Source organism: Melospiza melodia, chromosome 1, assembly GCF_035770615.1.
Source record: "Melospiza melodia melodia isolate bMelMel2 chromosome 1, bMelMel2.pri, whole genome shotgun sequence".
In the NCBI taxonomy this organism is placed as follows: domain Eukaryota; kingdom Metazoa; phylum Chordata; class Aves; order Passeriformes; family Passerellidae; genus Melospiza; species Melospiza melodia.
Genome location: NC_086194.1, coordinates 42,916,910 through 42,939,226, shown reverse-complemented (window position 1 = coordinate 42,939,226; position 22,317 = coordinate 42,916,910). Strand labels below are relative to the sequence as shown.

The following is a 22,317-nucleotide window of genomic DNA, read 5'->3' as shown; positions in this document are numbered from 1 at the left end:
AGTTCTGGTAATGAACACTGTTGTGTATGGCTTTGTGTATTGCTTGGGGAAATAACAAAATTTGGTAAATATACTTATAATAAAGTAACCTCTGATTATCCTTTACTAACTTCTCTAAGACAACCCTACTTAAAGATCCTGCATCTTTGAGCTAGATTACACTATTCTGGAGTAGAAGAATTCTCCAAAATTAACTGTGATTATTACATTAAATGAGTGAACAAAATTTGTATATTTAGAGAACAGAGCTATACATTTAAGTGTTTTTGCAGTATATTTTCAAATTTTTGAATTTTGAATTTGACTGAAAAATGTGCAGCTGTGTTAACAAGAGCCTCATTAAAGGTGGCATTGCATCAGTCATCTGGTTGGTTGGCTTTAGTTGCATGAGGAGTTGCAAACAATTGATGTGGTCTGGTTAAGCTGTAGCACAGAAAAGGGACAAGGAATCAACCCCTTGTTTGGAGAGTTTGCATGTGAAGGGGCAGGACAGAACTCTTGAATGTGTTCTCTTAGCACACCTGCAACATCCAAATGGCTCTGCTTTTAGAGATGAGAGGCTTGCTATAATGCGGTATTGCAGGGCTTGAGAAGGTGTTGCTAAGATGACATCTGTCGTGTGACATAACAGGGTCTGCACTAAGCCTCCCAGTGATTTTTCAGTGTTACATGTGGATTAGATTTCTCAGGCATACTCTTTTCTTGCTTCCTGGTTATTAGTAGGCTTTTAAGTTTTGCTGAGGCTGCTCAGCTTTGTCCATGACACCGCAAGCTGAGTCATTTTAGTCACCTTGGCTGTAGGTGCAGTGAAGTTGATCTTTTTACAGCTGCAGCTGTAAAAATAGGCTGAGAATAAAAGCCATGTAATTGTTTCTGTCCAGTGTTACTTCTTGCTCACATCAGAATAAACATCTGCTATGCTGGCAGGATAACAAAATACACATCTGTCAGAAAAGTATAATAGCAAGCATTGCTTGTAGTTTATAAGAGTGAGGTAAAGTGTAGTTGTTGCTGCTCTAGTGCTCTTCACTGAGAGGCTAAGAATATCTACATAATATGCCAAGGTTAAATGGTATTTAGCACTGTTTTTAGTTTCTAAAAAACTTTTTCTGCATACACATTATGCCCTTTTAGTGTATATTTTTTGCATTAAACAGAATTAGTGATATAGTGAAACACAGTAGCAGTTCAGTGCATGATGTATATTTCATTATTAACCAGAGTTTTTATTCTATTTTCATACAGCTGTGTTAAAATGATCTCATTTTACTATTTGCAGCTATTCTTATCTGGAAAGACCTATGGGTACAGACTACAAAATATAGTAACTAGTGAAAGAAAAAATACACAAAATTCTCTGTTATGTGCTGGCTAATCAGTAATTACTGTTTTATTTGTGAAAACATAAAGGTTGATGTCTAATGGACATTGCATAATGGCAAGCAATAGTGGTTTGGGAGTTTTTGTTTGCATTTAGACAATCAGTTGGGTTTTGCTTCTAAAAAGGGCTTTTTATTTTTATGAAGTAAGTGTGCATACATGTTTATCTAAATAACTTTTGGAAAACTAAAACAGCACCTGTTATTACACATATCCTTTCAAATTGAAATATAGCAAAGTGTATGCATAGCCCAGAGAAGAAGCCATGTGTGTAAAATAAAAAATAAATTAGGAGGCTGCCTTGTAATGGAAAATACTTAACTGTAGGTTCAGCATCTGCTCAGTGCAGTTGAAACTTCAAGGTCTGGTAGAGTTTTCTGTATATGGCAATTTCATGGAACTTTAATTCTCGTCTGTGGTTGCTGTCCTTTTCTCAGGACTGTCTTACTGTTTTTAAACTTGATTTCTTACACTGCTATCTTTTTCCTTCTGTATAAACTTTTTATATGCTTATTTTTAACTAACAGTTTAATTAGATTGCTCCCCTCCCCAGGATTTTTTTCTCTTGGCTTACATTTAGCCAGTATGTATTGCTTTATTATAGCAAATGTAGTTTGTAATAATGAATACTGTGGGGACTCTTGTAAAATACTTCATGGTGAAAGAACACATGAAGCATTCTATTCTGTTGTGGGGAAGTATTGAGCAGAATACTAGGATAGTTCAAATCAGAACATAGATCTTAGGCAAAGTTAAAAAAGATGACTGGTCACAGAAATGCATAAATTCACCTGTCTTTTGTGCTTGTAAAAACCTCATGTAATCTGTTGTGTGATTGGGAGGTAGATAATAAACCAAAACTTTTTGGCTGCGTGGAAACTAAACAAGTAGAAAGACAACAATTAACTTTACAGAATTAAATGTGAACCTTTTAGGTGAAACTGCCTCCCTGTCTTGTGAGGGCTTTTAAAGTCCTGCATTCCTAAACATCGCCTTTCTGGCCTCAAGTTATCCAAATACTTACTGAATCTGTAAACATGGTGATGGTCATGCTGAATTTGCAGGTATGCATGATATGGTGTACCAACCTCAAAATGCTGAGTACCTACAGGATTGAGGCTCTAGTGAGCATAGCAGAAATCCAATAATTGTCTGAGTTTAATAGTATACACTTAGATCAAATTAGAGCTCTAAAGAAAATTATCATGTAGTGTTCTTATTCCCCTGTCAGCTAAACCATAAGAAGAATAGGTCATAACTAGGAAAATGAGTAATTGTTCTAGGGATGAATCTGTGTGATTTACTTTGTTAAATAAAATTGTAGCCATCCTTCAGCATGAAATGCACATTGAGTATTTTGAATGGACAAGATGCAGTTGAGTAGGTAGTTTATGTGGATCCCTCTTGCAAGTCTTTCCAGGAAAAAGCTGGTGTGCTCTGTGTCCCAGATCACTGCTGGCTGCTCTCCCCTCTTCCGTGGGAGGTGCCTGCCCAGTCATCTCTCAGCTGTTTGGTTTTCCTAGGTACAGATCTGTAACGTGTTAAGGGTTTAAGACCCAAAATTGCTGCTGAAATTCCCAGAGCATGGAGTTGTAGCTGAAGTTTAAGATCATGAAGATTTTATTAACCATATATTGGAGCAAGTTATTTATTGTTCTGCTATATGATGCATTTCTTAATATTTATGTTTCCTTTATTGAATGCAGTGACACTCATTGAACATTTTTTCTTAGGCAGGCTCTTAATAAGAATTTGAACTAAATATTAGCTATTACACTAAGCAGAAAGCAACTACAGGGCTTCAATGCCCCAAAGTGCTTCTTTTTCATCTTTTGGTACGCCATTCCACCGGGGAGCAAGAGAGTTTTTAAATGTTTATTTTATACAAACAGGAATTAGAATGAAACAAGAAGAGTCCCAGAGTGTAGTAGAAATAGCTGTTAATTGTTGTGTTTGGATATTTTTTAAGAAACCTCAGCACCCAAACCCACTACTCCACACTTTGTAGTATCATTGGTATAAGAAGCTGGTTTTACATAAACTAATTTAGTTACTATTGGAAGTTCCAAGTTTTAAAGCAACACAACATCATTGAAGGGACAACAGCAAAATCAGTCTTATTGAAATAAGTGACTTTCTTTGTGATTTCTTACCTCACTGAGTAGGTGGGGATTGGTCTCTTTCTCCAGGCAGCAACTGACAGAACGAGAGGGACACAGCCTTAAGCTGTGCCAAGGGAAATTTAAGTTGGATGTTTGGAAAAAGTTTTTTACTGAAGAAAGAGTGATAAAATACTGGAATGGTCTGCCAGGGGAGGTGGTGGAGTCACAATCCCTGGATGTGTTTAAGAAAAGACTGGATGTGACACTCTGTGCCATGGTTTAGTTGAGGTGTCAGGGCATGGGTTGGACTTGATGATCTTGAAGGTCTCTTCCAACCCAGTGATTCTGAGAACCATGTAAACAATACAGAGAGCAGTTTATGCAAGTCCTTGAGAAAGGAATGTGCTTTGAATTCAAATCTCTTGAATAACCTGTGCCTACTTGTTATCAAAAGGGTAATGAATTCTTGCCTTCTAAGTGACCAGATTATTTTCAGCTTTATCTAACACTGCTGTCAAAAGTGTTAATGCATCTCAAACTGTTATGCATCCTTGAAGTAATGAATTTAATGTTTTTTCCCCTTCAAAAACTGTAAAAGCTGTCAAGCAATGGAACTACTGTATTTTGTACTCAGTGGAATTGTAATTTCCATAAGTAATGTTCATAATGAAGAGAGCAATAATCACCCCAGTATGCATTTTAAGAATATTTCATGGGTTGGATGGTAATTATGTCTGTATCCTCAACACTTTGGGTTTTTTAAATATGTACTTTATATTTGCAGATATATGGAGTTTGGGGGTCATCCTGTTCATGTTAGTCTGTGGACAACCACCATTCCAAGAAGCAAATGACAGTGAAACTCTGACTATGATAATGGACTGCAAATACACGGTGCCACCTCACGTGTCCAGAGAATGTAAAGAGTAAGTAGAGTACTAAACAACTTGGAAGCATTCACAGAAGTGGATTTGCATTACTTTTTGGACTTCCCCATACTATATTATCTATACCCAAAGGTATAGAATGTTCCTTCATACTCTTCCTTTTATGTCTCTCGGTTGTCATGCATTTTATAAAGAATTGAAGAAATTACTCACTACTGATTGGCTTTGGCCAACGCTTTGCCTGGACAAATTACCAGGTGGTGTTGAGATTATTCTGTCACAAGAGTTAGAAATGTACTGCTGCTTATCAATTTCTGTCCAAACAACAAGTTACCAAAACCTGTCACACAGCAAGATTTGCTCATCTCCTACTGAAATTGCAACTCCAAATTAACATCCTAGGCTGTCAAGGGAGAAAAATATTTGGTCTGGAAATACCATATCCATTTAGGAGTCACAATTCCTTTTGATGTGTTTTTCTGCAGTGTTCACTGGAGCCTTTTTATTGATATGTTCCAGTATTTCCCATGCTTCCCTATTGGTTAAGGACCTTCAGGCCTTTAAATATATATCCCAGTTGCATCATTTAGACTATTTTAAAATGTTTGTTGGGGTTCTTGAATCTGCAGTAGAGTATCTTTTAATTTTCAATACAGACAACCAGATGCCTTTATAAATGCTTGGAAAATGCATTTGGTTCAGTCAAAAAAAACTAGAGCAGCATCTAGAATTCTGTTACTTACCAAAGAATGAAGTTACAGCTGTGGTCATGATGACCATTCCTTTCTTTACCTATCATCTGTGCAGTCCAGGAGAGTGATGCATAACATGGTGAGCAGCATCCTGGCCTGCATCAGCAGCACTGTGGCCAGCAGGACCAGGACAGTGATCCCCTGTGCTCAGCCCTGGTGAGGGCACATCCTGAGCCCTGTGTTCAGTTTCTGAGCTCTTAGGAAAGACATTGAGGTCATGGATTGTGTCCAGAGAAGGGCAGTGAAGCTGGGGAGCAGCTGAGGGAGCTGGGGTTGTTTAGCCTGGAGAAGAGGAAGCTCGGGGACACCTTACTGCTCTCTACAACCACATGAAAAGAGATTGTAGCCAGGGGGGGTCAGTCTCTTCTCCTAGGTGATAAGCAATAGGATGAGGAAATGACCTCAAAGTTAAGATTGGATATTAGGAAAAATTTCTTGTCAAGCCTTAGAACAGGCTGCCCAGGTGATGATGATGATTCAAAATAAGTGTAAATTTGGTACTTAAGATGGTTTAGTGGTGAGCATGGTGGTGCTATTTTACTGGCTAGACCTGATGCTCTCAGTAGTCTTTTCCAACCTTAATGATTCTGTAACTCTGTGCTGGTGTTCTTGTCTTGTCATTAGCACCCTCCAGTAACATGGGAAAGCTGCTCTGAGCTTGTAGAGCTTCACATACAGGAAGAGGTTTTAAGTACAGTACAGGAAGAGGTTTAAGAGGGAGCTCTTATCAGTGAATTGTATCGAATCAATCTCTTGAGATGCTGCATGGTGAGGCCAGGAACCTTACCTTTTGCAGCCTTTTGCTTAATATACTTGCTAACAATGATTTGCTTACAGGTCCAGATCTGCTTTCTCTGTACAAAGCATGAACAATGTACAGCCAGTTACCCAGGTCCTTTATAGGTTAGGTTTTCTTAGGGAAAAGACTCTGGGAGTGCTTAAACTTCCTTCTTGGAGTGAAAGCATTTGTGGATTGAGATGCATAAACAAGCTTCAAGCAGGAGGCACATGTACTGCATTTGTGACATTTTACTACAGGTGTAGTTTAAAAAAAAGTCAAATTAAATATGGAGTTTGTTCTCTTTCTGTCATAATATTGACAAAAGCAAAGAAACTTAAGGGTCCCATGTCTCACCCTGTCTTTCCTCTTGGTAAGGAAAGAAACCACAGCTAATAAAAAGAAATGTGACTTTTTTTACTATAGAATTTTTAAGAAGGTTGGATTAACCTCCATTTCTTAAATCTATACATCATCTCACACAGGGAAAACAAAAAAAACCCATTGAAAAATTGTGATTAATTTTGTGCCTTGTGTGTGGCCTTGCAGCCAGAAGTTGCATGGTATAGTATATTCAGTGGAAGAGAAAGCACTATATGAGTACTGGAGAACATGTTGGAGCAATAGAGTTTCTTTGTAACCTTGGCAACAAAACCATATATCCATATTTGTTGAACAAAGCCAAAAATACTTCCCCCAAGAATCTTCCATGTATAGTAAGTGAACAGAGATGTGCTGTGCTAATGAAGTCTTCTTTCTGTGTTTACTTGGGGAATTCATGCACTTTCTTTCCAGCATTTGTAAAATCTCACTATCGGCTCATTAGTAGATTTGTCCCTACATCATCCCAGAGAGTGCATTGGTCTGTTTAGTTTTTTTATATGTGGGTAGAACAAATCACAGTTTTTTCAAGGATGCTGAAGACTCAAATTTCTGATAGTTACTTCAGAATAACATATTCCTGTTTATCTGTTGCCATTCCATATACTTGTTCACAGCAGCAGTAATAAAAAAAACCACATTTCTATTTCTTTACCATTTACTTTACTAGCTGATAGGCCACCTGTGACCTGTAATTACCCTGTAAAACCTACTTAAATCAAATAAATGAGAAAAATCAGATTAATTATCTAGTACAGTAAATGAAAACTGTAGAGTTTATGGTATTTATAGTTTTAATAAACTGTTTCAGTTTAGCAGTATTTTTAATGTCTTTGAGACTAAACAGTTTCCCATCACATTGTTTACTGTGGGACTTCAGAAGATCTGTGTGACCTGACAGCAGAAATTGCCTTCCTAATGTTGCTCTCACAACAGCTGCTTTTTTAAACACGTGTGTGCATTTTTGTTTAGATTTATTTTTTATTCACAGTCTAATTACACGGATGTTGCAGAGAGACCCGAAGCGAAGGGCGTCTTTGGAAGAGATTGAAAACCATGCATGGCTCCAAGGAGTTGATCCATCTCCTGCAACCAAGTATAATATTCCTCTTGTATCCTACAAAAACCTGTCTGAGGAGGAGCACAACAGTATAATACAGCGCATGGTTCTTGGGGACATCGCAGACAGAGACACCATAGTGGAGTAAGTCAGCAGTGTTCTAGATGGATGCACTTTGTTTTGTGCACCTCTTGGTTTTGATTCAAGAACATCCTGAGAACCTTGGGCACTTTGGTTTTTAAATATCAGGGCATTCAGTTAATAAACAAAGTATTGCGGTCTTGCTCTGTGATAGGATATTGTGGGATCAGAAGTACTCAAGTATAACCAAATTTAGGAATAACTTCAAAAAATGTGTTGGAACAGTGTGTTGATTCCTGCTGTAGCTGTCTTTGAGTAAACCTGAGTGCTTTGGAATCCATGCTTGTTCTTCATCTCTCATGCATATTTGAAGGGGACAAATTCTAGAATTTTTCCCTTAGCATATTTCCAGTGTACCTGAATCTTTGTTCATTTAAAATATTATTCCCTTTGTCTTTGTAATGCATAATGGTCAGTGTCACTGAGGGAGCTTGCTAGAAGACTACATAGGTGCTTCTAATAGAATGAAACTGCCAAATTTCTAAAATATTCCCCAAACTGAAAGAGATCTTAAATATTTTTTTCCTTTTTTAATGTGTTCAGCTGTTAAACACTGTTTATGTGGAAGGGAAAGCAGCAGTCTCACTTCGTAAGCTTTTAGCTGTGTAACAGGGGCAGCCTTTCTGTTACAATGTCTGAGTTACACTTACTGGTTTTTGAACTTATTTTTGCTATAAACTCAATGTGACAGCCCTAAAATAATTAAAGTTTTCTTCCATTTGTTGCATAACCAAATACTGGTACTTTGTGGTTGCATGTGCCAGTGGGAGAGCCCATCATTGGTGCAGAACATTAATAAAAAACAGTTGTCATTTACAGAATGTGAAATAAAAAAATAATTTCTTACTTTTGATGGATGGTATTCTAAGGATGTCTCCTCTCAACTATAGCTGAAATTGCTGGACTTGTTGGCCCTTTATTTTTAATAAAATTAAGGCATGCTTGTCAAAAGATCAGAAATGGGTAGTCCTGCTTTCAGGCACTCTTCCTGCTTGGGAAGCACAGCGAGCTGCAAGATACATGTCCAATTGTTAGAAACCACTGATGGATGGGTTATTTCATGTTTTGTACTTTCCTCAGGGCATTGGAGACTAACAAATACAATCACATCACTGCTACTTACTTCTTACTAGCTGAAAGGATCCTGCGAGAAAAACAAGAGAAGGAAATTCAGACCAGATCTGCAAGCCCCAGCAACATCAAAGCCCAGTTCAGGTGAGAATTTAGGAATCTAAATGACTGGGAGGGGTTTGGGGGTTTTTTTTGTTTGTTTGTTTAAATGGTCTTAATGAGAATATTAAATTTCTCAAGTACTGCTTTCTTGAAAACAGTAAAATACTCATTGCAAATTTTAATGTCTTCAAAGGGCTGTAGACACTTCAGAAACTGTTCAGAAATCAGTTGCACATAATATTTTCAATTCCTACCCTTCTCAGGAAATGACAAGGCAATTTGAAGCCTGTACCTAAGAGGCAAGTTTTCACACCTCCTAGAAAAGGGCTTGTTCATTGACCTTCAGCTCCTCATACAAATTGTGTTATGTAATATCCCTGGAGAAAAATTAGTTGCATAATCCGTAAAACTGCTGATATAGAAATAGTTATAAATGAGAAATCCCTCTAAATTTGACCTGTAGGTTTATGTTCTTTTTCATGTCAGTTGCTGTGCCTGTTGACTAATAAAAATTATTGAATTTACCATTTCAACGATCTACTTAAATATATTGCAATAGATTGGTTTTGTTTGACAGAAACATGAATTAAAAAAACCTAATAGTAAGGGTTCCTGAGATTTTCCAAGCTTCAGCTTGTGACACAGTAAAACTAAAAGGAGAGAATTTGGCTTCTGGCATCTAGTTGGTATTGCTATGTTCAGCCAGTTCATTTGCTCTGCAGCCAGTTACCAAAGCATCCCACATTCTCAGTTACAGCAGAATATGCTTTAAAAAACCAACCAACCAAAAAAAGAACCCCAAAACCAACCAACCAAAACACCCAACCCAAAAGGCAAATAGTATAGTTTCCACTTCCACATTGATATTGGAGGATTCAAGTTTTGAGCAGTTATTTTTCTTAAACATTGTGGTTTTTCTTTCCTGAGTTAAGTTTTAAACTATCACTAGGGATCTGCTGGTATTGGATAAAATATTCATTGGCCCATCTTGACAGTTCCAGTGAAGGTGGAGGAGGTACTGAGGCATTGTCATTAACTTTCATCTTGTAACCTCCAGTATTTCCAAAAGTTGCCTATTTAGGTAATACTGGTAATTGCTACTAGCAATAATAGCAATTGTTAGTAGATAATTTATTAATGAGAAAAGAATACTAAGTGTTTGTGCTGATGTTTAGCACTGCTAACTCCAGTAACACCTTCAGTGTTGTTTATCTGTATGACCTAGAGAAAAAGACAAAATAACTTGTTCATTCCAAAAGTTTCTCTGTGCAGCTTCCAGGCAAAGTCATATGTGAAATCATTTAATAGGAATAAATGCTGGGATGTCCTTCTGGTGCACAGTCATAGTTTTCCTTGGTCTAAATGATAAAAGTAAGATACTACTACCTCAAGTTAAATGTAAAAAAAAATGAACACTTGTTACAGAGTAAGGACACACACTTGGGAAAATAGGTTAAAGTCTCCAATGGTTGTCACCTTGGATTCAGGCTTGAGATTTTAGAGGCATCTCTTCTGAATGCCATTCTGTCTCCCTGAATTAGGAGTTGATGCTCCATGAATGTTACAGTGTTTTCAGTGTCTTAGTGTCTTTGTCATCCCCAGGTGGGACTGCACCCTGTACTGTGTACACCTAATCATCATTCACTCATGTAGAAATCACTCAGTGATCACTAATGTGGGAAATTTTATCTTAGGTAATTGCAGGTACTTGAGAAGAGTTACTGTTGCAGGCATCTAAGGGTCTGCAGACATAAATGGTCTGGAGCTTGGTGTTAGAGAGCTCACCTCTGTTACTTTGGCTCAGCAGTTCTCTCATGATGGATCATCCCCTCATTTCAATGTCAGCTTCTTTGAAAAAAGAAAGCCCATCAAATGTACCTAATACTAAGTATTACATTTAAAACAAATTACTCTAGTGGAAGACCTGGAGTTCACCTTCAAATGGAAATTGTAAAACTATAAAGTTGGCTTTTGAATTGTTTGGGGTTTTTTCCCCTCAGTGTCACTCTTTCAGTAAAGAGCAGCTCTAGTTATAAAGAAACTGGAACAAAAAGTTCAATGAATCTAAATTGTTGTATGAATTAGTAATGTTGGAGTAGCTATAGCCTGCCCTAGGAGTATGAATTTTCATAACAAAGACATCTGCACAAACTTGGGAACCCTTGCTCTTATGGTCCCAGTAGCTGTTCTTTGCCTCCATGATGGTTCTAAATTCCAAGTGTTTCTACAGAATGACCTTATAGAACAGACAACTCAGTAGTGCATTACTTTGATTTTGAGACCTCAAAATATTTAAAAAAAAAATAACTTACTTCCAACCTGGAGCTTGTTTTCTGTCCCTCTCTCCCCTCACGCCCACTGGGAATAAAGGGAGAGGCAGAAGGGAAGGGAGGCAAACATGGGCTGCTATGAGAGATAAACATACTGTAGTGAGATTTATTGCCTGGCAACTACAGTACTGTAAGGTACTATATTTGCTCTTTATTGTGACAACTACAGAACTCTTCCTATTTTTGCTGACAAACCAGTCTGTTCTTTTAGCATGGCAAGTTCCTGTAAGATTGAGATCTTCATTTTCTGTCATGTTTGTAGTTATGTTTCTAGCGTGTTTAAGTCCTATTTGTTAATTACAGGCAATTGTGTTTAAAATACACAGCAGAGCACAAGTCATCAGCAAACTGGGCCAGTGTTCCCCAGCATTTCTGGAGACAGCTGGGACCTAAGGGAGGGGGCCAGCATGACACCAAGGAAGACCACAGCCCAGGCTTCACTTCCTGTCTGTGCAGCTTGGCTCAGAGCTGCTGCTTTTGTTGCTTCCCTCCAGGTAGAGCTCCCTCCTCACTGGAGAGAGGCAGGTGAGGGCCACCAGCAGCTCCCAGTGAGACAGGCAGGAGCCTGCATGGCTCCACACAGGGAATGCACCACACAGGCTTAGGAGGTGTGTGGGCAGCCAGGTCCCACTGTTGGAGGGTCCTGGCTTGGAGGTTTCTGGCACTGCTGGTTGAGCATAAGTGACACAAGTGCTTCAAAGTCTGCAGCAAGGCTGGGTGAGTTTATTGCTGGTTTTAGTCCAGCCTCCTCCTCAAAGTTTGCACAGCTGGGGAGAGAGTTGTCAGGAGACAACCTGGCATAGACCAATATCTCACACTTCAGGGGCCTTTTCTGTGCAGCCTTCAGCAAATGCAGTCCTGCCACAGCAAAGGGGTGTCTGAGCCTTCCCTCGTCCTTCACCTTGACCTCCTGACATGGCAGAGAGCAGGAAACTGATGTGATTCTTGTGTCTTTGTATGCAGCCTGTCAGGCAGATACCTGGGGTCACACTTGGTGTGAAATGTTCTCTGCTGTCCTCCTGTTGCTTATAAACTGGGCCATGAAGCCATGCAACCCTTTCTTTTGGCACACAGAAAGTATGGTTGAGAATGTCCTGTAATAGGCTGCCCATATGTGAACAGAGGTTTTTACAACAGCTTTTCATGCAGTAGTGAGAGTATTTTTGTTATATAAAGTTAAGAGATTGGCAAACTTTTTGAAATGAACGCCAAGAAATGTGGGGCCTATGCTTAGTGAAGAAGTTGAAGAATTGTTCAGTGTTAGCATGTTGGTCTGTAGATGTTGGTTTTTTGGATTAGGCTTTTAAAATAGTGAGAGTAAAGACTGACAGTCTTTGTTCTTAAGTTTATTCTGTGTGCATTACTGGAATATTACAATCTATGTTAGGATTTAAAGTTAAATGCAAATAATTAGAGAGTAGCTTGAGATACTGGAGATAAGACACCAGCTGCCCACTTGTAAAACTGATGGACACTCATGTTACTTTCCTTTTGATTTGAGCTAATGCTATTACAGAGTCATACATTTTCAACTTGGATTTACAGTTTATTCAAGTGTCATATTCTTAAGCAGCTTGAGTTCTCAATTCATGCAGTTCTATCATTCCAGATTCTCAGCTAAGGACAAATAAATGTATGATCTCAGTTTGCATGTGTTTAAGGGAACTTTCTAGAATAGAGCTTGGTGAGAATGAGAGACTGTTTCATCTGACTCACCTTTTCAATCTCACTCATGTTAATTCTAACCTAATTTTTATATTAAGAATATTGGGGGAAAACTCCAGGAGCGTCAGATTAGAAGTAGTTTGCAATACTATCTTCCTTAAGTTGTGCTTGAATAGGCTTGTACCTTTCTCTAGGTATAGTGGTGGTTCTGTACCAATCTCAGATTTTTTTTTGAAACACAATTATTTCAGGGTTTTTTTATTGCTTAATTCATTTTCTGAGAGCAGTGAAATCTTAAATTTTGATTTGACAGTAACCAACCTAATTTCTAAACTGTGTTCTTGTATAGATGGTTCCTTTCAAACAGCAGCACTTCCAGAGGAATGCACATTCTCAGAGAACACTTCCTTGCGCTCAGTCACTCAGTACTGTTGTTTACAGACATGCCACTCAGCAGCCCAATTTGTGTGTCAGTACTTGTGCTTCTCTGGTGCAGATCTTACACTCCCTTGTAAGTTCTGCAATGCCTGCCATGATGTAAACTTCCTGTTTATCTTCCATTTTCTATGCAGGCAGTCGTGGCCGACAAAAATTGATGTGCCGCAGGATCTGGAGGATGACCTTACAGCAACCCCTCTGTCCCACGCCACTGTTCCCCAGTCGTCGCCGGCTCGCACGGCTGAGAACGTCCTCAACGGGCACCGGAGCAAGGCCCTCGCGGACTCCACAAAGAAGGAAGAGATCCCTGAGCTGGCCGGGCCAGCACTCTCAGCAGTTCCATCGGTGAGCTTAAAGCCCACTACCAGTGGCCGGAAGTGCTTGTTCAGAGTCGAAGAGGATGAAGAGGAGGATGAGGAAGATAAAAAACCTATTTCTCTTTCTACTCAAGTTGTTTTGCGTCGTAAGCCTTCGGTTACAAACCGTCTTACTTCGAGAAAGAGCGCACCAGTGCTCAACCAGATCTTTGAGGAGGGCGAGTCAGATGATGAGTTTGACATGGACGAGAACTTGCCCCCAAAGCTCAGCAGGTTAAAGATGAACATTGCCTCGCCCAGCACCGTGCACAAACGCTACCACCGGAGGAAAAGCCAGGGCCGGGGCTCGAGCTGCAGCAGCTCCGAAACCAGCGATGACGACTCGGAGAGCAGGAGGCGTCTGGACAAGGACAGCGGGTTCACTTACTCGTGGCACAGGCGGGATAGTAGCGAAGGGCCGCCGGGCAGCCAGGGGGACGGCGGTGGGCAAAGCAAACCCAGCAACAGCAACGGAGGGGTGGACAAAACGAGCCCGGGCGATAACAGCAAAGGTGGGGGCAGTCCCTCTGGTGGCTCTGGGGGAAACACCAACACCACCTCGGGTTCCACTCGGAGATGCGCTGGATCTGGAAACTCCATGCAGCTCTCATCCCGAAGTGCAGGGGAACTGGTTGAAAGCCTGAAGCTAATGAGCCTTTGTCTAGGTTCACAGATTCACGGCAGCACGAAATACATTATTGATCCTCAAAACAATCTGTCCTTTTCCAGTGTAAAAGTACAGGAGAAATCATCGTGGAAAATGTGTATAAGCTCCAGCGGAAGTGCAAACCAGCCTTCATCACTGGGCAACCTAAAATTTTTTTCCGACCAAATGTCAGACACAACAAACGAATTGGAACGGCTAAAGAACAGGAACTTGAAAAACAATGTGCTACAACTACCTCTCTGTGAAAAGATATCTGTGAATATTCAGCGGAACCCGAAGGAGGGGCTGCTGTGTACCTCCAGTCAAACCAGTTGCTGTCACGTCATTTGACAATGACCTGACTTGAACAGCTCGATTCGCTGGACAGAGTCATTCTTCCTGGTCAGAGCTGTGAACACCTTGTCACGGACCCCCTTTTGTTGTCTTAAGATTTTTAAGTGGGCTTCAATCAGTTATTTATTATATTTTAATTTTGTGTTTGCTTGATGGTATGACGATGCATGGTCTTTGCATGCTGCTAGCAGATATGTTTTTCTTTTTCAACACAACAGAATATTTTATTGTGTAATTTTTACATTTATAATTTTACTATGGAAGATCTGGATGAAATTAAAATAAAGATCTGGATCCTAATGTAAATGAAGCACTTAGAAGTTTCATGTTCTGCACTTAAACTAGAAAGAGAAGCTTTTGTTTGCTTATCAAATGTTAATTCTTGTTCTGACCTTCTGTGAAAACTAAAATATGTGATATGTGGCATACTTCTATGTGTCTGAAACAGAACCAAAGCAATAATGTTTTGATGCTGAAAACTCTTCAGGGAGCTTTCAGATGTTCCAAGGCTTGTACAAAGCAAAGATGCACTGAAAATTAGTGATCTTGAAATATGATTTTAAACCCACACCTATTTGTCTTAAGCTATGATATAGATGAAGTTGTGGCTCAAAAATCAAACCGAAAAGATCTTGTTTTGCTAGAGGCAGTTTTCTTTAAAAAAAAAAAAAAAAAGAGGCAAGTAGATTTGTAAGGCAGCTTTCTCCCATAGAAATATGTTAATATTACAAGCAGACAATCTTTTTTAATATAACAAAGGTAAATTATTAAGTCTACTTCTGAGTTTTTACATGCTAACTGAAAAGAAAGTATTTGTATTAATTACTTTTGTTAGTAGTATATCATGACACTTAGTATTTTAGGTTTCTACCTTGTGAACGTTCTCTGCTGTTCTCGCCTCCCTTCCCTGAGATTCCAGAAGGCAATAAGGGATGGAAAACCTTTAGGTAATTGGATTCACATTGAAATTGTCATTTACAGTTTTGTTATTATTACTCTTTTTAGGACTTAAAATACTGCTGTTCCCCACATGTACATTGCTTATTTTCCCTCAGAAATGCACTTGTTCATAAAGTCCATTTAAAACAGCCTGTAGGAAAGTGTTTCTTTCACAGCTCTGAGCCTTCCTGTCAGATTTCCCATTGCCATGGCAAGGTCTTGATTTAGAGTATTTCTATACAAAAGGATACTTTTGACCAGATGAATTAACTTTGTGTAATTTTAGTATCTAGAATAAAATATATTGCAGATTCCTAGTTTTGGGAAGGGCAAGAATGTTTTATTTTTTCATGCTGTGCACTGGGTCTTCTAAGCAATTCTAGTGAAACTGGGGGTACTATGTAGCAGCGCCCTGGGCAGACCCTGGGTGTCCCAGAGGAGTTTGACACTGTTGAGCATCTTGTAACACTTTCAGAATGGTCAATACAGAGTTTTGTGTCTGCTGTGGAGGGAGCAGAGCACCAAAGAGCGGCTGGGTCAGGATGGCCACAGCTCACAACAGCTCTTGTTGTGATTCCTGCAGGACTTCAGAGAGTCTGACGTGCATGGGGTGTCCTTCCTGGTGAGCTGAGCCAGGGGCTCTGCTTCTGGAACAAGGCAAAGGAGAAGTGTTGTGCTTCTTTAAGTTTCAATCTCTAGTTGCAGTTTAGTTAAAAGCTACAAGCATAGACGTGTGGGTGAAGCCATAGAACATAATTGCTTGAATTTTTTGAGCAGGGATCTTACCAAGGGCCAGAAACGAGATGTGTGGTTCACAGACAGTGAGCGTAACATCCACGTAGGAGACGAGTTTATAAAGGGCATTGGCAATAAACTTTATTTGTTGCAGCTTTTTTCCAAGTATTGTAAATACTCTTTCCTGATATGTACAGCCTTGGAATGGCACCTTTTAACTAACCCCGGGTGTATTTTGTTTCCAATGTTTTTATATACGACTGTATATATGGTGCTCACTTTAGAACAGCAGTGTTGACCATTTATGCTGCATAGTTGTATTATAGCCTTATAGTTGTGTGTGGCTGGTTGGACCTCTGGGTGTACAGATGTGTACAGATGTGTTAGTCTGAGTGCTGTCCTCTCCCCCTCTGTTGATAGGTGAATGATTGTGCATGTGGTGTACGTCGTGTTATGTCGTCACGTAAAAGGAAGGGCGAGAATAACCACTACATTAAGCTAATATTGGACCAAACTATTTAGAGCAAGTAAACAGTTTCTTGTACCCCTTAACGTGTCTTTAAGAGTTGCATATAGTTACAGTAGTGTATAAAGTAAATATTGTGGAAAAACAGTTAGTCTTGTATTTTTCTGTATGTGTGTATATAAAAATATATAAAAAATAATGTACCTCTAGCAACTTAATCTGTATTTAAGATGTGACAATCTTGACACAGAATTTTAAGAGTAGCAATCTAAATAAGCAGAATTAATGAACAGAAGTATAAAAACTTCTCACCAAGAAAGAATCCATGCGTGTTAAGAGGGTACAGAAATATCAACTGATCTTATTGCTTCTGGCAATGTTTGGCTTTTTCATTGTACAAACATTCATGGTGTGCGACAGAAATGGAAAATCCAGTTAATAAAAGTGATATCCAGACTGATGCACAAGCGGTGACTTGCACATGGCTGGGGTTTGTGTCTCCTGATGCTGGGGGTGTGAGGGTGGCACAGGCTCCAGGCTGGTCCCTGCTCTGCAGCTCCTGGGAACAGTGAGTGAGGGGCCTTGGGAGAGCCCAGCTTGGTGTGTGGAGGGACAGCCCTTGGTGAACTGCCAGCTGCTCTCCTGCTGTGATCAAACACATTCATTTGGGCTTAGGAGCTGTCACAGTCATCATCTGCTGAGATTTTGTCTCAAGGCTGAGGAGCTCTTCCTCAGGCAGAGCTCCAGACCATGGTTCTTCATGAGGTAAGGCAGGTAATGGTAACAATAGAGGGGGCCCCACTTTGCCCCTCCAGCATGTGCTGCAGTGAGGTGCAGGGGGCTGCCTGGGAGCAGCCTGGCCTGTGGCATCTTGTCCCTCAGTGTCTGCTGCTGCCTGTGGCTGCAGCTGCTCAGCCCTGCTGCAGTGACTGAACTGCTCCTGGAGCACAAAGCGTAACCAGCCAGGGCAGGTGTGGACACGGGGAGCAAGGGCACGGAACAGGTTCTGTGAATACCTGGCATTACGTGACCACTGCTTTAGGCCAGGGCACTTGTGCAGCTGGGACCTTGCCCTGTCTGAGGAGCTTCCCAGCTCTGGGCACTGCAGAACAGGGTGGAGGTGGTAGCAGGAAAGGAGTGGCCAAGGAATTTGCTGGGCTGTGACTGTGACTGAGGAAAGGCGTAACACATTGGGTAGTGCAAGGCCAAGCAGGAACATCTCAGTAGCTGGTAGGGGCAGGTCAGATACTTTTCATGACAGATTTGTTTTAAGGATTTTTTCATTAGCAAAAAAATCCCAAAGCAGCTGGCTAGCAATAAACAGGGAAGAAGGGCAAGCTGGAATGTCCCCATACATCAGAGACACCCCAGCCACCCTGTTAGCCTTTCCCATGGTTAAGTTTATGTGAATGAATCAGAACTGATTTGTTTGTCATTAATTCCAAATGAACTTGCTTTGAGTAAAAGGTGTTTGAGCAGTAACACCTTGATGTGACTGTACTTGGGAAGGTGTAGCAATGCCTCACTTGTTGAGTTGCTGACTGCATGCAGCCAGCCAGGCTCCCTCACATGCACAGGGTGTTTAGAGGGACTGCTGGACTGCCCTTCTCCAAGGCAGTGTCTCTGCAGTTGCCTTAGCCTGCTCCCTCCCTGAACCACAGGCTATGGCTATTTATTTGTTTTTTTAAATTGTAATTGTAAGATGAATCTGTTTGGCCTATCTGCCTGTATTAAAAATGACATCAATTTCTGCAAGTCAAGAACCCTGTATTAGAGACGGAGTCAAGTCTTATTACATAGGGATAAAGAATGAGGTGCCCTCTATTTTCAGATGTGATGGAAGAATCATGTTGTAAGAAAAATGCAAGTATTGAGCCTGAGAAGCCCAGAGAGGTAATGCAGACTTCATTGGGCTCTCAGATGATTCATCTCAGGAATTCATTTCAGCAGGCCCTTGTGTAACATCTTCCTCTTTCCTCCCTCTCACGGCTCTCTCTTGAGAAATACAGAGCAGAGGAGGCAGGATCTGGTTTTCTCTCTGGGCATTTGTGTGCCACATGCCCTCAGACAGGCCCAGTATTGCCCTCATGATGCCAGTGGTGACAGAGGCCATCACCACAGTGCTTTGTATCAAGCACTGGGGTGCAGAGAGAGCCTCCTCTCTCAGCACCAGCCTCCAGGGCTGGCACTGAGTCACCAGGCCCTGCTGACAGCCCTGGCACTGCCACTCACCCCTGCAGCTCCTGGGTGAGGCATGGCAGAGCTGTCCTGAAGAAAGCACATCACAGTAGCAGGCATTGTTCCCAGGGGCTTTGCTTACATGAATAAGGAAACAAGCTCAAATTTCTCTGAATGATATTCAAGATCAATTCCCTCAGGCCCAGGTAGGCTAAAATATCCATAATTGCTTGCCTGCTACAGTGGAACCTTTCCATGTAATAAGTGTTCTCCTCAGTAGATATCTGGAGATCCCTCTGGGCCACACAATTAGACCAGTGCTCACAAGGACCTGATGAGAGAACTCTTGTATCACCAGCAAGTGGTTTATGAGTGCCCTTCTTAAGAACAGCTTTCTTGGATTGTTAGTGCTGCTGCTAAGGAGATTTGTAAAATCCAAGTCTTAACAGGCTTCTCCCACACAGTCATCTTCCCAAACAGGGTGCTCCAGCCTCATGCTTGGTTTTTCCTGAAGCTTGAGACCAGAGATAAACTTACTTTATGGCTTCAACTCAGGCACTGGCAGAACTGCCACACAGTGGCCATACAGAACTCTCTGGTGGCCTGCACTCCTGCAGGCCCAGAGCCACAGCTGTTTAGAGGTGTGAGGCTCTCAGCTGGGGAAGGGACCCTGCCTGGACCTGGGAACAGACATTCAGATTCCATACCTTGTGAATGGCAGCTACTGATAAATACCTTATTCTTTCTGACATTGTCACCTGACAACTGATTTTGGTCAGTGAGTTTCATCCCTGGCATTCCACCATTTTTACAGGTGCACCTACAGCAGAAAGGAAACAACACATTCAGGAGCACAGACAGAAAGAGTTTTTCCTCTCAAATGAGAAATGAAAATAGATTCCACCATGAATGTATAAAAAACCCAAAAGACAAAACCCAGTACACCAGACATTATGAAACACAGGAACCCCTCCCCAGGAAAGGACAAAGAGCTGCATACAGAGGAATAGGAGCTAAATTTCATTTCAGTGACAAAATACTACTTGGCACTATGAGGGAAGATTTCTCAACAGGTTAAAGTGAGTGTTTTAGGACAGAAACAGTCTCTCTCGTGACCATGTATGTGGAACAAACTTTAATCCCTACAAAACAAAGGAGTCCCATACTTCTCATACCACTGAAGGTCAGAATTCCTCCATACCTCCTCACTTCTGGTGGAGAAGGCACCTAAGAACAGTATTATCCCTGTTTCTAGATAAGGAAACTAAACAGAAGTGAAGGGATTTGCCCAAGGCAAAGGCAACAGCCAACATTACTGAAGTCACTGGGTACTTATACCTCACTAGAGATTTTCCTGTTAATCCACAGAAAACAAAATAAATGGATCCCACAAGGAAAACCATGGAGTTGGTTTTGCAGAAGGGGACTTGCTTGCTTCACACGATCACAGTTGACACACAACTTGATTCCTTTTCTAAGCCATCTTAGAAAGTTATTCCAGACACTGATACAGCTGCCATCAGCAAAACACACCAACTTCATGCTCCCAGACCACGATCACTTAGCAGACCAGCAGAATCCCTTCAAAATGGCTGCAAGGTCACAAGAACATACTCCAACAGGAGCCCATCCCATGGATTTTTCTTCTCTGGAACTGCTCACTCAAAACCACTGACCAGGCAAGTTAAAACTTGAAGAAACATGAGCTACTTCAGACCAAAGTGGGCAGCAGACTGCAAAGATGGGGAGTTTTTATGGAGAACACACTGACTGCCTCCTAAGAAAACAACTGGTTTTGGGATCTCTACATCACTGCAGGAAGGGTGACATGCTTCCCTCAGAGATCCTCAGGGCAGAGCTTGTGCAGCCCCAGCCCTGCCACTGCCTCAGGAACAGGCTGTGAAAGCAGCAGCCCATGAGATACCCCTGAAATAGCAGCAGCGTGGGGGACTAACAGTGGGAGAAGCAAGAACAGAGGAACCATAGGTTTGCTCCCCTTGCCAGGAGAACAGTCATTTCTTACTGGGTCACACCTGCAGAGCCTGAGAAACCCTAATTTTTAGTTCCAGACAAAATATATTATTTTGGCTTAGTTATACTATTCTGCTGTGGGAGCCCTGTGGCAGAAATCTGAAATGTGCAAAGCAGGCAAACACCTTAATTATGGCAGCAGCAGATTTTTGTGAACAAAATTCCAGCAAGTACCACATACAGTCACATCTAGCAAAACTGAACATCAGAGCAGCCAAAAATAAACTGTCTCAAGGTCACAGGAGAAAACAGTGTAGATTTTGTCCTATTACTGTCAGAAAACAAAGAAACATTAGGAGAGCTACCTTTCTGTGAAATGCAAGGAAAACCAAATCAGATATTCACTACAAACACAAGTACTGGTGTATCAAGTATCAACTTTAATTGATCTGTTTGCTCTTAGTTCATTTAACCAGAAGATCCATTCATACAATACTGCAGTTCAGAATCCAGGGGAGCAATACCAAAATCCAACATAAATTAGAAAATAAATATACTTCATAAGTCACTGATCAGCAATCTGTTTCCTACTAATTTTTTTTTACCTAGCTTTTGAAAAGATTTTAGCTGGGACCTATTTAGAGAACTAGCAAACAGGACTATATAATACATACTCTATAAATATTTATGTTCAACTATTTCTCAGATCACATAATGAAATACATTGTTGTTCTCTATGAAATGTATAACATACTTAAATTAATTTGCTGTGGACAAGCAGTAGCTAATAAGCAAATCTTTGAAATAACAGAGGATTGATTAGCTATTGTAATGAAGGAACAGAAGGGGCAATAACCATAAAGGGAGAGTAAATTAAATAATAGTCTGCTTTTTTTTTCCCCTTTAGAAAGTTGCAGCTGAAAATTCTAGTGAGCTTCTGGATGCTTCCTCACAGGATCTGTTTTCAATCACTCAAAGCACAGGGAGTCTGGCAGACTTCATCCAGACCTGGCATGAGCTGGAGTGCTTTATTTGGTGTTACCTTCACAAGCAATTGCATATGAGAAACAAAGAGAGCAGGAGAAAATACAGTTTTGTACGGTGTCAGGCAAAGATTATTCACCAAGTTTCACATAAGCAGGTGCCACCTACTCAGTAGATGGCGGAGGGTGCGCTCCGAGCGCCACACACGCCGGCTCCGCCTCGCCTGTGGCCGCCTTAGTCATCCTCATTCCTCCGTGTTTACTCCTTCAGCGACTCCGCCGCCAGCTGCATTTGCTGCCAGGAGAGAAGAGCAGAGAGAGACGCTGAGTGCAGCGGCAGCAGGAGGAATTACCAAAGCAGCTAGAGCCCAGGACGCTCCAGAATCCAGCTGACTAATAAAACCGCACCGAAAAAAGAGCTTGAGCATTTAAAAACAAAAACCACCACCCTGTCATGCCTGATTATTACAAAATACACGATTTTAACAGAGGCAATACTTTTGTCCACCAAAACACTCATCAAATGGCAACGCAATTTGTATGTTAATTAATTATTTTTGTGATGAATAATCCCTTATGTGAAAGTCATTTATCCCTAAATA

At 40.8% G+C, this 22,317-nt stretch overlaps 2 protein-coding genes across 4 annotated transcripts in view; one reads left to right on the top strand and one right to left on the bottom strand.

The window, feature by feature from the left end:
* The window catches only part of SNRK (SNF related kinase), a 39,754-nt gene extending 22,704 nt beyond the window's left edge, over positions 1-17,050 (top strand). Inside the window, exons 4-7 of the mRNA XM_063155376.1 lie at positions 4,267-4,408; positions 7,272-7,484; positions 8,562-8,696; positions 13,222-17,050. Of these exons, the coding sequence (XP_063011446.1) occupies positions 4,267-4,408; positions 7,272-7,484; positions 8,562-8,696; positions 13,222-14,440 (1,709 nt within the window). The 3' untranslated portion in view covers positions 14,441-17,050. The remainder of the gene's footprint in view (positions 1-4,266; positions 4,409-7,271; positions 7,485-8,561; positions 8,697-13,221) is intronic.
* A 4,102-nt stretch (positions 17,051-21,152) lies between these two features.
* The window catches only part of ANO10 (anoctamin 10), a 130,699-nt gene continuing 129,534 nt past the window's right edge, over positions 21,153-22,317 (bottom strand). For all 3 annotated transcript variants that reach the window (XM_063155344.1, XM_063155363.1, XM_063155353.1), the window contains exon 13: positions 21,153-22,010. In XM_063155344.1, coding sequence (XP_063011414.1) covers positions 21,975-22,010 — 36 coding nt within the window. In that variant the 3' untranslated portion in view covers positions 21,153-21,974. The remainder of the gene's footprint in view (positions 22,011-22,317) is intronic.